We start from the raw sequence: 13,114 nt of genomic DNA on the forward strand, positions 1-13,114 counted from the left end.
GGATGGGGTTTGTACCACGGGCAGCAGGAGCTCAGTGTGAGGCTTCTCCGCTACTCGGCTGGTGGGAAGGAGCCAGAATGGGCGTGTCTGGAGGGGAGAGCAGGCAGGAGCCGAGCCTGCAGTCTCGGCACTCTCGTTTTAACAGGCAGGGAGGGCTAATTGTCTTTGCCGCTGGCTGTCTTCCACCCGGGATGCCTGTGGTGGAGGGCAAGGTGTTTCCTTGGCTTTAGTCAAGGCAAGGATGATTTCCAGGGTTGTAACAGGCTGCACATCAGAGCCCTGAGATGGGAAGGGCCCCTCTGTCTCCCCACACTCCTCCTGCTGTCCCTGCTGCAGCCCCGGAGGTTCTCTGCCCCCCAGATCCATCCTCCTCTCCCTCCCTCATGCAGAGGGGGAGCTGGGCATATTTCATATTAATGTTTCTCTTGGTTTCCTGCTGTTTTTCTTTTCCCATTGTGTGGAAAAGAGCATTTCCCCGTCTGGGGCAGGAGGGAGGGGGTTTTCCCAGCACGGCCAGACTTTGCACTGCAGCCTCTGGAGAGGTTTCGTGGGCTGGTGCCAGATTCCAGGCAGCCCTGTCACAGCCTGGCTGGGCTCTGGGGGGTTGTGCAGTGCTGGGGGAGCCTTGAGCACTGGTTTAGGCCCAGGACATTGTAGCATGGGGTTCTCGGGTTCCCCTGGACCCCAAAAACTCCCTGGATTTGTATGCTCTGTGCTCAGAGAAATTCCTGACAGAGATCAGCACACCCCTCTCCTGCAGCTCTGTGTTTCCAGGACCACCATCACCCTTAGCTGACAGTAGAAGTGTCTAGAAAATGTAATAAAATTTCTCCTGATGGTTTTGCAGCTGGAGGGTTGGTGGCTGTGTGTGAAAACCTCAATGTGGCACAGGGCAGAAACCACGGAGAAAATGCTGCTTTGCTTGGACTTGCAAAGCTCAAGGAGCTGTGGGCAGGAATGATAAAGCCAGTGGCCTCTGTGCCTGCTGGTGCTGCTCAAGAGCAGCTGCTGGGACAGGAGCTGCTTTTTCCCTGTGCACTCTGATGTGTCCAGATGGAGTTTCAAGCCTTCATGAGATCATGGTGAGGAAAAACCATTTTCACGCTTTAAGGATGGGATTGTGTTGGGTTCCAGGCGAGGAAAGAGCTTCAGGTTGTGCTGAGTGGATGCAAAACCGTGTTAGAAAAGGTTCAGACCATGATGTGAGAGCCAGGATTTTCCATCCAGGTGTTCTCAGCTCCCATTTATCTGCAGTGATGTCACCACTGGCATCTTCACCCTGCACCCTCACATGTAACTGGGGATTGTGTGCTTCTGGAGGAGAACTTCATAAAAATACAAGCACAGGGGGAAACATTCCTTCTCCAGATACTCTCAGAGGGCTCCAAGGCTCCCCATGCCCGGGATGCTCCTCCATCCCTGCTCATCCTGAGCTGCTGCTGGATTTTTCTTTCTGGTACCCGTGTAAAGGTGGGGTTATCCTGGTGTGGCTGGGGAAGGGCAAGCCCAGGCTGGATGGTGAACCCTGGGCAGAGGTGTTGTGGCTTCTCCTGACAAACAAACCAATGCTCTCCCTGCCAGTGTGGCACTTACCTGATGTCTCCTGACTCGCTGACCACTCTGGGGTGTCTGGGAGATTCTGGCCATGCTCAGGCTCTGCTGCTGCAGCCTGGCACTGCCAGGATGAGCTGCTGGTGCCTCCAGCTGAGGCAGGCAGCTTTGGTGGGAAAACCAGCCAAATTCTTTTGGGTGGGGCTGGGCAAAGAGCGTGTCCAGGCAGGAATCTGCGCTGGTCCTCTGCCAGAGGGGGATGCTCCAGGTAGAGGGGGTGTAAAGGAGGAGATGAAACTGGAGGAGATGAAACTGGAGGAGGTGAGGTCTGCAGAGCACACGTGGATGTGCCTGCCCACACGTGGGGTGAGGTGTTTGGGGATGACATGAGGATGACTGTTCATGGCAAGCAGAAGGTTTGGGCAGGAGGAGGAGAGGGAGAGGCCCTGGCACACCTCCGGACTGCCACACCCACACACCATTCCTGCTCCTTGCCGGGTGACAAGGCCCAGGAGGTGCTGCTGCCTCCTCTGAAGGGACATACAGGAGAACTGGGTCACCTACAGTCAGGAGCAGTGCTGAGAGGAGGTCACCCCTCCAACCCCCTCCCTTTCCCGGTCAGAGATGAGCCGGGAGGGAACCAGCTTTCAAAACACCAGCCGTGCCATCTGGGCCAGCCCGTGGCATCCCTGGAGCTCAGCACACCTCTCCTTGGGGATGCGGGGAAGGGAAGCCGCCACTTTCACTTTTTATTCTGATTCTTCATTGCTGTAACCGCGGCTCTGCTGCACTAACAGGATGCTGGGCAGCTTGTTTGTCTCCCGCAGACATCCCTGGCGGCGGGGCAGGCGGGCGTGGAGCATTCCTGTGACCCCGGCTATTAACTCCTCCAAGGGCCGGGGAGCAGCCCGAGCCGTTTATTTTCTTTAACATAACCATTTAATGCTGGAGCGAGTTCAGAGAGGCAATCTCCGTCCGTGTCAGCGGCCGATAAGAAGAAGAATGGTTTGGCAAAGCAAATTGCACCCGCAGCGTCCCCACTTTGCAGCAGCACATCCTGCGTGGGAACGGGGGGAGGCTGAGCCTGAGCCCAGCTCCCCCCGCCCCGCTGGCACCTGGGCTTGGTCTGAACCCCTGCCTTGAGCCGGGGCCATCAGAGCTGAGCAGGAGATGGCAGTAGAGGTTTTTCATCTCTCTCTTTTTCATTTCTCTCTTTCCATCGTGTCGTGACCAAAAACCCCAAAAGCCATCCAAAAATGATGGGGAGGAGACACCCAGGAACCTGTACGGGCACAGGAGGCGCTGAGAGCTCTCAGGGGCAAAACAAGCAGGCATTTTTGGGTTTGCAGCACTGTTTGCCACCTCCTTTCTCTCCCCTACCCCTTCCCAAGCCAACACGTGCTCTGAGCTGCACCTTTCCTATTTTTTCTTGCAGCTCTTCCTGGAGAAATACGGCTACTTCAGCGAGCTGGGGGCCGGCACACACAGCCCCGCTGAGTTCTCCGAGGCACTGAGGTGGGAGCCTGTTGTAAATGAAAATTTGTCCAGCCAAATTAATATGAAAAAATAAAATGTTTATTTTGCAATCAAATTTTATCTAGCCAGCCACAAGGAAAGAACAGAGCCGAGCCCAGGGATCAACCCTGGGTGTGCTACAAGGAGTCAGCCTCAGCAGAGGTTTCCCCATGCCCATCCCTCCATCCCGGCACAAGTGGTTTTTATAGGGAAAATTCCACATGAGGCCAAGATTTCAACAGTTAGTCTTTTCTTCTATTCAGAGTCTATAGGTTAATAAGATTTTCTTTTTTTGGTGATGAGGAGGAATAATTCAGTGTCCGGAGTAGGTGAATCCCTGATGAGATTTATGGGAAGGCTGCATTCACATGGATCTGTCTGAGGATTTCCATGAGATCCATCTTGGGTGATGATCAGCACCGATGATCAACACCTGGAGTCCCGGTGTCAGCACCTGGAGTCCAGCCATGGCCCAGCTCCTGCCGAGCCACATCCTGTTACTTGTAAATCAGTTCCCAATATACACCCAGTCTCACCTGCAAAGGGGGGGAACTAATACAACGGGCATAATCTAACAAGTATCCAATATTCCATATTTCATACAAGTAATGGTGCGAATTATATTTACTACACATAACAGAGCCTTTTCTTCAGTGCTGCGCTCCAAACTGCAGCTCCAGCTGCAGGGATGCTGCCAGTGCTCCGAGGGGCCTTTTTGTTGTTGTTTTTGCAGCCAGAGGGGTCTTTTTGCAGCTGGAGGCTCTCTGTCTCACGGTCTGATGCTAAAGCACAGCCAGTCCTTTTTGGAAAGGCGGGCCCGTGCCCGGCTCCCCCAGCTGGGTGCCGGCTGCTGGCACCCGGCTCTCGCTGCTTTATTTGCCTTTTATGGCCCGGTGCTTGCCTCGCAATAAAATCTGGGGGGAGGCCGAGCTTGGGGACGGCTGGGAGATGTCATGGGGGAGAGCTGCCAAATCCTGCCTGGGCTTCTCCTAAGGACATCACCTCGGCTCTGGGAGCATCCCGGGCTTGACCTTGTGCAAAGCCAGATACCAAATTAAATGAGACGTCAAATAACTGGGGTTAAAAACTGGAAAAGGCACTTTTGGGCTCTATTTTTAAGCTCCTTTACCCTGCTAAGAGGTGACTAGCAGGTCAGCTGTGGTTGCAGAGCCAAATCCTTGTTTTACCACCGGGATGAAGTTCTGGGTTGCTTACGGGGTGAAAATCCCGGCTCAATCGGGTCAAAGATTCCCAAACCCCTCCGGCGGGGGGGGGTCTGGATGTGGCTACTGATAAATCCCTTCTTTTCGCAGGCATTTCCAGCGGGTGAGCCAGCTGCCGCCGAGCGGGGTGCTGGATGCCCCCACGCTCCGTCAGATGGCTCTGCCGAGGTGCGGCACGGATGACGGGCACGGCCGCGCTGCCGGGGCGCCGCCCGCCCGGCGCCGCCGCACGCCGCAGCACGGTGAGCACCGCGGCTCCCGGCGCGCTCCGGGGTGCTCGGCTCTGCCCTCCCGGGCTCGTGGGGAAGATGCTGCGGGTGGGAGGCGCAGCCCGGGATACGCCTGGAGGTTATTTTTAAAGCTTTTTGTTTTCAGTTGGTCTCTCTGTGGCTTGGTTAGAGATTGGATTCCCAATTTTTGGGGTGGTTTTGCTGCTGCTGTGGGAGCCAGGACATCTCCCAGGGAGCACTCGGCTCCACACACAGCTGTGCTGGCGTGATCTGGTGGGCAGAGGCCGGCACACAGTGAAGTTATCTCCAGGTTTTTCTGATCTTTGGGACTTCTAATGCATATTAAGGACACAGCAGTAACCAAAAACCTGCCAGCACTTGGCAGCCTGACCTGAGAGTCATTTCATCCATGTTAAGGGGTTTAAGTCTTCTCCAAGCATCCTTCTGTGCTCCTGTGTGCCCAAGACTGGGCCTCTCATCCCTTGTGAGCTCTCTTTGGGCTTGCAGATGAGTAACTGGATTCCTAGAGAGCGAGAGGGCCAGGGCCAGCTGTGCTTAGGACATGGGAAAAACGAAGGGGAGATTAAGGGGAGGCTCTGTGCCGTGTCAGGCTGCCTGTGCATCTGGCAGGGCTGGCCATGGACAGCCCCAGGAGAGCCCTGTCATCCTCCTCCAGCCTCTGGATTTCCTTCCAAAGCCCCGGCATGTCTCCCTTGAAGGAGCCATCCTGTGCCCAGGACACGTTGGCAGTGAGCAGAGGAGGAAGGGCATGCAGCAGGAGGTGGGCAAACAGAAGCAGCCAGTGCCCTGTGGCTCATGAGGCTCCTTTTTGGGGATCATAAAAATGGGTGGGTGGCAAGAGATGCCCCAATGGCTCAAGGAAAGGGCTCAGTGTGGCACTGGTTATTGCTCTGGTGCTCTGATGCCACAAGCAGCGGGGATGGGACAGCAGCACATCTGTACCCACGGGCTGGATGGGAGACAGGGAGTGCCTGCAGGGCTGGTGGCACTGGGCAGGAAGGCTGGGGGAGGCTTTGTGCTGTTTATCCTGCTCAAAGCAGGAAACCCTGGCAGCTGAGCCAGCAAAGTGCTTTGTTATCCACCCCTTTCCCAGCAGGACCTTCCCTGGGCAGCCCCTGTGTCCCTCATGCCGCTGCCTTGGGGCACACTCAGAGCCCAGCATGGGGACAAAGCCAAGCCCTGCTCTTCCCAAGAGCCAGCCTTGCTGAGCCAGCCTTGCCCATCCTCCTCTGGCGGTGGATGCTCTGCTCCTGTGGAGGGAAGGATGGGGTGCCAGGCTTAGTTTTAGGGATGCTTTTTGCTTTTTTGCTTTTAGCTTTTGCTGTGCAGAGTGGGAGCTCATCTGTGTCCCTTTGGAGCTGGAGGCCATCACTGCACTGAGGAGCAGTGGGAACTGATTCTGTCCCCAGGAGTGTGACCAGCTGGCCCAGAGTGTCCCCAGCCATGGGGAGAAGGAGGCAGAGCTGGGGTGGGATGTGTGCCAGCTGTGTGTGCCAGCTGTGTGTGCCAGCTGTGTGTGCCAGGCTTGCTGGGAGGCTCAACCCAGAGCCAGAGCACGGAGCCCCGGCGTGCTGCCGGCTCTGTTCCCCCTGTTTTCCTGCACATCTGGAGCAGAGGCAGATGCTGGAGTTCTGTCCCCACTCCCACGCCTCAGCACCAGCTCCGGCACCCACATCCCCACAGGGCCCCATGGCTTTTTTCCTGCTCCCAGATGCCTCCAGATAAATGTAATCCCAGGGCTCTGGGGTCCCACAGCTGCTGAGGGGTGCTGGAGGAGGAGGAGGAGGAGGAGGAGGAGGAGGAGGAGGAGGAGGAGGAGGAGGAGGAGGAGGAGGAGGGGGCTGTAATGCTGCTCAGCAACTATGTGAACTCTCATCTTCGCCCTCCTGTGTGGTAGGGGGGCTGGGGAGCTTAGGGGAAGTCACAACGCTTGTCCCCTTCATTGTCCTAGTTGTCCCCAATTGTCCTGGTAGCATCAGGGCTCTGTCTCCCCTGACAGCTTTTAAGGAGGCCTTGGCACTAAGCTGTGCCCCCAAGGTGCTGCTGAGAGCGCTTCCCACTCCTTTACCTTTCTCCCACCTTTTCAGAGGTGGCTTTGGTTGCTCTCCCTGAAATCCAGCCCTTGGGCTGCACCTTCTGGACTTGAAGCTGCCATCAGGCAGCACCTCCTGACAGGGACCCATGCTGGATTTGGCTCTGTGAACCAAAGTTCAAAGTTGGTGCCACAGCTTCTCATCTCCTCAGAGAGGTTTCAGGGTGTCTTGGTTTGAAAAGACAGGAGTTTGAAGGAAGGCAAAAGCCTCCTGTGAAATGGAAAAGGTAAACCTCCTCCCTCCAAATTACCACAATTTTAAAAAAGGTTCTCAGGCAGATATGGGAATGGGAATAGCAGTTCTTTACTAGGAGAAAAACTAAATGAAAATAATAATAATTTTTAAAATGTAATGAGTACAAACGAAACTAGTGATGGAGTCAGAAACCTGACACCCTGAGGAGTCAGGGTATTGGGAATAGTCCAGTTAAATGGTGGCTGCTCCTCCTGGAGTGGCAGATGAAATGCTGCTGAAGTGGTGATCTCTGGAAGGGTGGAGTTTTCTCTGAAGGTCTGGGAGTAGTTGGGCCTGGTCTTCCTCTGGGAATTCAGCAGAGAAGAAGTTGCTTCTCTTCTCCAGAGAAGTGGCTGCCAGTGTCTCAAAAATGCTGATTTTATGCAGGTAGGAATGCTTGGCTCCTCCCTCTGGGTGGAGCATCTCACCATGGGATGATGGAACTTCACCAGTCATGCAGGGAGTCATTAATGGCCATTAACAGAAGATATCTCCCCGGAGGGAGACATTGCTCTTGGGAGAGATAAGAAAACTGCCCCACCTCCAACAGATGGCAATAGAATCCATGCTGATCTTACAAGCCAGGACACAGGGTTTGGTTACAACTCCAGCCTTGGGTGAGCTCTAGTGGCGGCACCTTCGGAAAGATTTAATCGCGGTGCTGCCGCTGCCTCAATTCTCTGTTTGCCTTGGGAAAACCACAACATTTCCATGGAGTTTTCTCCCACTCAGGCGGCCCCTGTGTGCCAGGAGAAGGCCAAGGGGGCACGCTGAGCCCGTCCCGTTGCAGGTGGGCGCTGGTACAAGCGGCACCTGACGTACCGGGTGGTGAACTGGCCGTCCTACCTGCCGCAGCACGAGGTGCGCCTGGCCGTGCGAGCCGCCTTCCAGCTCTGGAGCAACGTGTCCTCGCTGCGCTTCGGGGAGACGCGGGGCGGCCCCGCGGACATCCGCCTCACCTTCTTCCACGGGGACCACAACGACGGGCTCAGCAACGCCTTCGATGGGCCAGGTGCTGGTCGCTTCCCCCTCGTAAGCTTCTCTTTATAACGTGGGCTCTTCCCCGGTAGGGAGGAGGGCTGGGTCTTCTGGTGAGACCCCAACAGTGGGGAAGTCTTTGTTCGCCTAGCCCGGCAGCCAAAGAGGTCTGGGATACGTGAAGTCGAGTTTTCAAAGTTGTTTATTTCTCCTCATCTATGGTATTTTCTCTCCGACCTGTTGAGGTCTGCCTAGTACAGAAGCCATGGCAGTCTGGCGTGCCCTCTGAGTGGTGTTTACCTTTTATATCAAAAGTTACGTATCATCTGTTTATAACAATGCACTAATATCTAACATCTATGTTGGACAGTGTGTCCCTATCCTAACCAATAGAAAAGTGTCACCATCACACCAAGACATGGAGGACAAGAAGAAGGAGAAAAAGGCTAGGACACACCAAAATTCCTCCATCTTGTACTCCTGAATTACATTCTAAAAACCCCAAAATTCTACTTTTCCACCCTGTGTCAATTCCCCTATTACACTATTCAAACCCTTTTGATTTGTAATTCCTCATCTAGAATTGGCAGCCTCTTCCAGGGGCTAAAATCGAAGCCACAGATGTTTTTGACTTCTTGCCAAGGTCTCTGAGCCCCCTGCCAGGGTCTTGAGGCATCCGGGGAGCCAGAAAGATGTGCTCTGACAGGAGGAAGGCTGGGCTTGTGGTGGGCTGGGGGTGATGGAGGCTCCGCAGTCTCTCTAGTCCAGTTTGCACCAGTTTGCTGCCTGATTTGGGGGTCCCTCCTCCCAACTTTGCCACTGAGGTCTGCCAGCAAGGTGGCCGAGACGTTCCCTGCAGGCCCTCGAGGAGCCCTCCGAACACGGGCTCCTCCAGAAACACCTAACCCTGACCCACACCCAAGCCAGAGCTGCGTGTGCCGTGGTCCCTGATGGCTCTGGTGTCCCCAGGAGGTGCCCTGGCCCACGCCTTCTTCCCCCGGCGAGGAGAAGCCCACTTCGACAGCGCCGAGCGCTGGTCCCTGCACAGCGGCAAGGGGCGCAACCTCTTCATCGTGGTGGCCCACGAGGTCGGGCACACGCTGGGGCTGCAGCACTCGCCCGTCAAGAGCGCCCTGATGTCTCCCTACTACAAGAAGCTCAGCAAGGATTTCGTCCTCAGCTGGGATGACATCTTGGCCATCCAGAACTTGTACGGTGAGCCTGGCTTCCCTGAGCATCCCTTGGGTCCTCCAGGGTTGTTCTCTGAGATGGAGAATGAGCAGGAGGGATGGCAGCAGGTCCCTGAAAGGGGAGAGGGCTACAGCCACATGGATCACATCCCTGTGTGTGGCTGGGGAGGAAAATGCAGCCCTGGTACCTGTCCCAGGGCCTCCAGGGCAGGGAAGGTTGGATTTGCTGCCCGCCTGTCTGCTGGTGCATGTTTTTTGGGGTACCAAGGGATTTTTGCCACCATCATGTTGAGTGGGATAGGAACCACACAATGGGACAAGGAGTCTTTGGAGTCTTGGGAGTCCCAGCCTCATGCTTTGGGAAAAGTTGTTTCTCTGTCCCTTCTCCGGGCTCACCACCCCTTGTTCCATCCCAGGAAAGCCCTCCAAGGGCTCGGCTATCCAGCTCCCAGGAAAGGTCTTCACTCACTTCCAGGACTGGAACATGGACCTTCACGACAGGGACCACCAGCAGAGGAGCCTCAGCACCTACTACTGCCACTCCTTCTTCGATGCCATAACCGCCGGTGGGTGTTGGCCACTGTGACCCCCTCCCAAAATGTGCACCCCTACCCCTTGTCCCAGTGCTGCTGCAGCTCCCAGTGCTGGGAAGGGTGGGTTTGGCTGGTGCACAGCTCCTGGCACTGGTGGCATCACTGATGGACAGTGAAGCAGTGCCCTTTGAGGGCACAGTGATGTGTCAGGAGCAGGGAAAACACCCTAAAACTTGGGCCGTGGTAAGGATTAATCACTGCAGGAGCTCAGCTGAGCAAGATAAGCCTTGAACTGCGGCCAGCATTTCTCTTCTCATGCCTGGAGGGGAGGCAATGAATTCCGGATGCCGAGGGGGTGGCTGGAAAGGCAGGAGGAAGCATCCAAACCCTGAGGATCCCCAAAGCACCACGGGGCTGCACGGGGAGGACAGGGGATCTGGGTAGCAGTGGAGGGTGCTTCAATAACATTTCTCACCTGGGGTATCCTCCCTCTGCCTCACAGATGGAGATCACAACCTCTACATCTTCAAGGGCAGCCACTACTGGGTGGTGTCAGCCAGTGGCAACGCCAGTGACCCGCGGCCACTGCAGCCACGCTGGCCCGGCCTCCCCGCCGGCATCGACGCCTGCGCCTGGTCCCAGCTCACTGGGAAGTTCTACTTCTTCAAAGGTGGGTGAGGCCCGGGCAGGAGACTCCCCTTGGGGCTGCCACTGCTCCTGCCTGCCTCCTGTGTGGCTCTCTGGGTCTGGCTGGAGCCACACAGTTCTCGTTGTGTCCCCTCCCAGTGCAGAGCTGGGGCATTGCTGCGTCCTGGGTGTGCGAAACCCTGGGCTCGGTGCCCTCTCACGGGTGAAGCACATGGCCCTGGCAGCCACATCACCTCCTGGTGCCTCAGTTTCCCCATCAGGAGAGCAGCACTCACTGGTGTGTCAAAGCAAATCCAGGTGCAGCTGTGGGTCTTGGGGAGAAATTGCCCCCCAAAACATGAGGTGCAGGGGAGTGCGTGGGGGTTTCATGGTGCACATGGATCCCTGGGCTGTGCCTGGAGCTGCCCCAGGAGCTGGGATACCATCCATGAGCTGCTCTGGGAGCTGGGATACCATCCCTAAACTGCCCCAGGAGCTGGGATATCATCCATGAGCTGCTCTGGGAGCTGGGATACCATCCCTAAACTGCCCCAGGAGCTGGGATACCATCCATGAGCTGCTCTGGGAGCTGGGATACCATCCCTAAACTGCCCCAGGAGCTGGGATACCATCCCTAAACTGCCCCAGGAGCTGGGATATCATCCCCAAACTGCCCCAGGAGCTGGGATACCATCCCTAAACTGCCCCAGGAGCTGGGATACCATCCCTAAACTGCCCCAGGAGCTGGGATACCATCCCTAAACTGCCCCAGGAGCTGGGATACCATCCCTAAACTGCCCCAGGAGCTGGGATACCATCCATGAGCTGCCCCAGGAGCTGGGATACCATCCCTAAACTGCCCCAGCAGCTGGAATACCATCTATGATCGGCCTGGCAGCCAGATGGGGAGAGGAAGGTCAAACCAGGCAGCCTGGCTGCCAGGGTCAGCCCCAGCTTTTCATGGAAATCAGTCACTGGTTGTTCAGAAAAGGGGCTTTGTGCTGCAGCTGGGTGAGAGCCAAAGCCCCTCTGCCTCCCCAGCCCTCGCTGCTCCCTCTGTCCTCCCCAGGGCTGCGTCAGGCTGTGCCTTGGGAGCAGAAAGGGGCTTTTGTCTGCCCTGCTGTGGGGACAGGGCGCTGTGGGGACAGCCAAGCCACGGGTCCCCATCGCAATTCCTGCTGCAGTGCTGGTTTTGGATGTCCCAGCCTCGTCTGGATCTGTTTCTGTCTGTCCCGTTCGCTGCGCAGGGTCAGGGGGGAGGTTTGCCAGAAGCAGCGTGGTGGTGGCCTTGGTGGTCCCTTCCCATGCCTTCAAGCCCCTGAGCTGCCGTGCCTCAGTTTCCCCCCAGCCTGGTCCTTGGGGCAGCCCCGCAGCGGTTCCAGCTGGGTCAGCAGTGGGCTGGGTGTCAGTGAGCAGCACCGGGCTGGTCCCGCGGCCGAGCCTGTCCACCCCTGGAGCCGGTCCTGCCACAGGCCACGCTGGGCTGCGCTCTGACCCTGCGCGCTCCCCGCAGGCGGCCGATGCTGGCGCTACGCGGGCTCCGAGCTGGAGGCAGGATTTCCCCGAAAATGCAGCGCCCTGGGGCTGCCCCGGCACCCGGACACCGCTCTCTACTTCCAGCAGCTCCGGCGCCTCGTCCTCTTCAAAGGCCCCAAGTACTTCGTGGTGGGCGAGGAGCCGCTGGGCATGGAGCCCTACTACCCGCGCAGCCTGCGGGACTGGGCAGGGCTGCCCGTGGGCACGGCCGGGGCTGTGCCCCACCGCCACGGCTCCGTCTACTTCTTTCGGGATGACCAGTACTGGCAATTTGACCAGGCCAAGCTGAGAGTGGTGGCCAGCGGCAAATGGGCCACGCAGCTGGCCTGGATGGGCTGCTGGGATGCCACCAGCGAGCAGGAGACGGTGTGAGCACGGCGCGATGGGTGAAACGGGGATGGACCTCGCCTGGCTCGCTGCTGGATCCCTCTTGGTGTGACTCTGGGGTCCTGTCTGAGGTGGGTGGGCAGGGGCTGGCTGGAGCTGTGAGATGGAGGAGCAGTGACCAGCAGAGCTCGGGTGCAGCCGGGACAGGCGTGCCACAGCCAGGTGGCCCGCAGGTTTTGGGACAGGATTTTTTATACAGACCACACAAAAAAATGTATCAGCCATGGAGACTGCAAACGCACCAATTTCTGTTAACTTTCAGGATATTGTTACACGTGTGTTTCCAAACCAGGACTGGTGATAATTTTTGATATCTTTGTTGATACTTGTTGATATCTGTCATTTCCCACAATCAGGTGGAGAAGCGTCTTGCTGCTGCTTGCTTTGGGGTTTGGATGGTTTTCAAGAGCAGACTGACAACATCTCCTGCTTAAAACTAAAAGAAAGGAGACATTTGGACAAAAATTTGGGTCCATGTGGAGCTTTGCCCCTGCTGTTTGTTCAGCACTCCCAGCACTCTGCTGAGGCACCACCACGGTGGATTTTGGGGCTGAAAGCAGCGGGGTTTGGGGTGGAGAGAAAAGAGTGGCTCAGCTGAGCTCTGGCCATGGCACTGTGCAGCTCCCAGGCAGCAGGAACATTTCCTTTCAGATGGGTTTGGGGTGCCTGGGAGGGTCCCCCCGTGTCTGACAAGGGCTGTGCTCACCTGGCACAGAAAGCGCCTGTGCTCCGCTGTCTGCCAGGGACACAGGATCAGCGAATTTCTGAGTCCCTGGGCCCCACCCGGATGAACGGGGTGACAGATCACTGGGGGAGGAGGGGAAGAGGAGAGGGTGAGCAGGACACGGGACATGCCTGTGCATGCAGGCCCATGGGGACAGTGTGGCTGCATACTCCTCATTCCTTTCCCAAGGCAGACTCCCCACCTGGAAACGCTGCAGGCTCCTGGGCAGGGTCACCAGCGGTGTCCCAGGGCTGGGGATGCACCTCAGCTTC

The 13,114-nt window shown here is 56.9% G+C and overlaps 1 protein-coding gene across 1 annotated transcript; it reads left to right on the forward strand.

The window, feature by feature from the left end:
• The first annotated feature begins 1,842 nt into the window (after positions 1–1,842).
• On the forward strand, positions 1,843–12,127 carry MMP28 (matrix metallopeptidase 28). Its single transcript, XM_031506491.2, has 8 exons — positions 1,843–1,872; positions 2,987–3,066; positions 4,380–4,531; positions 7,658–7,879; positions 8,815–9,060; positions 9,452–9,601; positions 10,071–10,238; positions 11,709–12,127. The coding sequence occupies exons 1-8, from the start codon at positions 1,843–1,845 to the stop codon at positions 12,101–12,103; spliced, it is 1,443 nt and encodes a 480-aa protein (XP_031362351.2). The 3' UTR covers positions 12,104–12,127.
• The last annotated feature ends 987 nt before the right edge of the window (positions 12,128–13,114 follow it).

This window comes from Lonchura striata, chromosome 20 (assembly GCF_046129695.1).
Source record: "Lonchura striata isolate bLonStr1 chromosome 20, bLonStr1.mat, whole genome shotgun sequence".
In the NCBI taxonomy this organism is placed as follows: Eukaryota; Metazoa; Chordata; class Aves; order Passeriformes; family Estrildidae; genus Lonchura; species Lonchura striata.

What these genes read in the sequence shown, in the direction of transcription:
- MMP28 (XM_031506491.2), top strand. Translation starts at nt 1,843, where the DNA reads ATGAAACTGGAGGAGATGAAACTGGAGGAG. An exon ending in CCGCCGCACGCCGCAGCACG is followed by an intron (nt 4,532 to 7,657) that starts GTGAGCACCGCG and finishes GTCCCGTTGCAG; the next exon opens with GTGGGCGCTGGTACAAGCGG. An exon ending in CAACGCCTTCGATGGGCCAG is followed by an intron (nt 7,880 to 8,814) that starts GTGCTGGTCGCT and finishes TGGTGTCCCCAG; the next exon opens with GAGGTGCCCTGGCCCACGCC.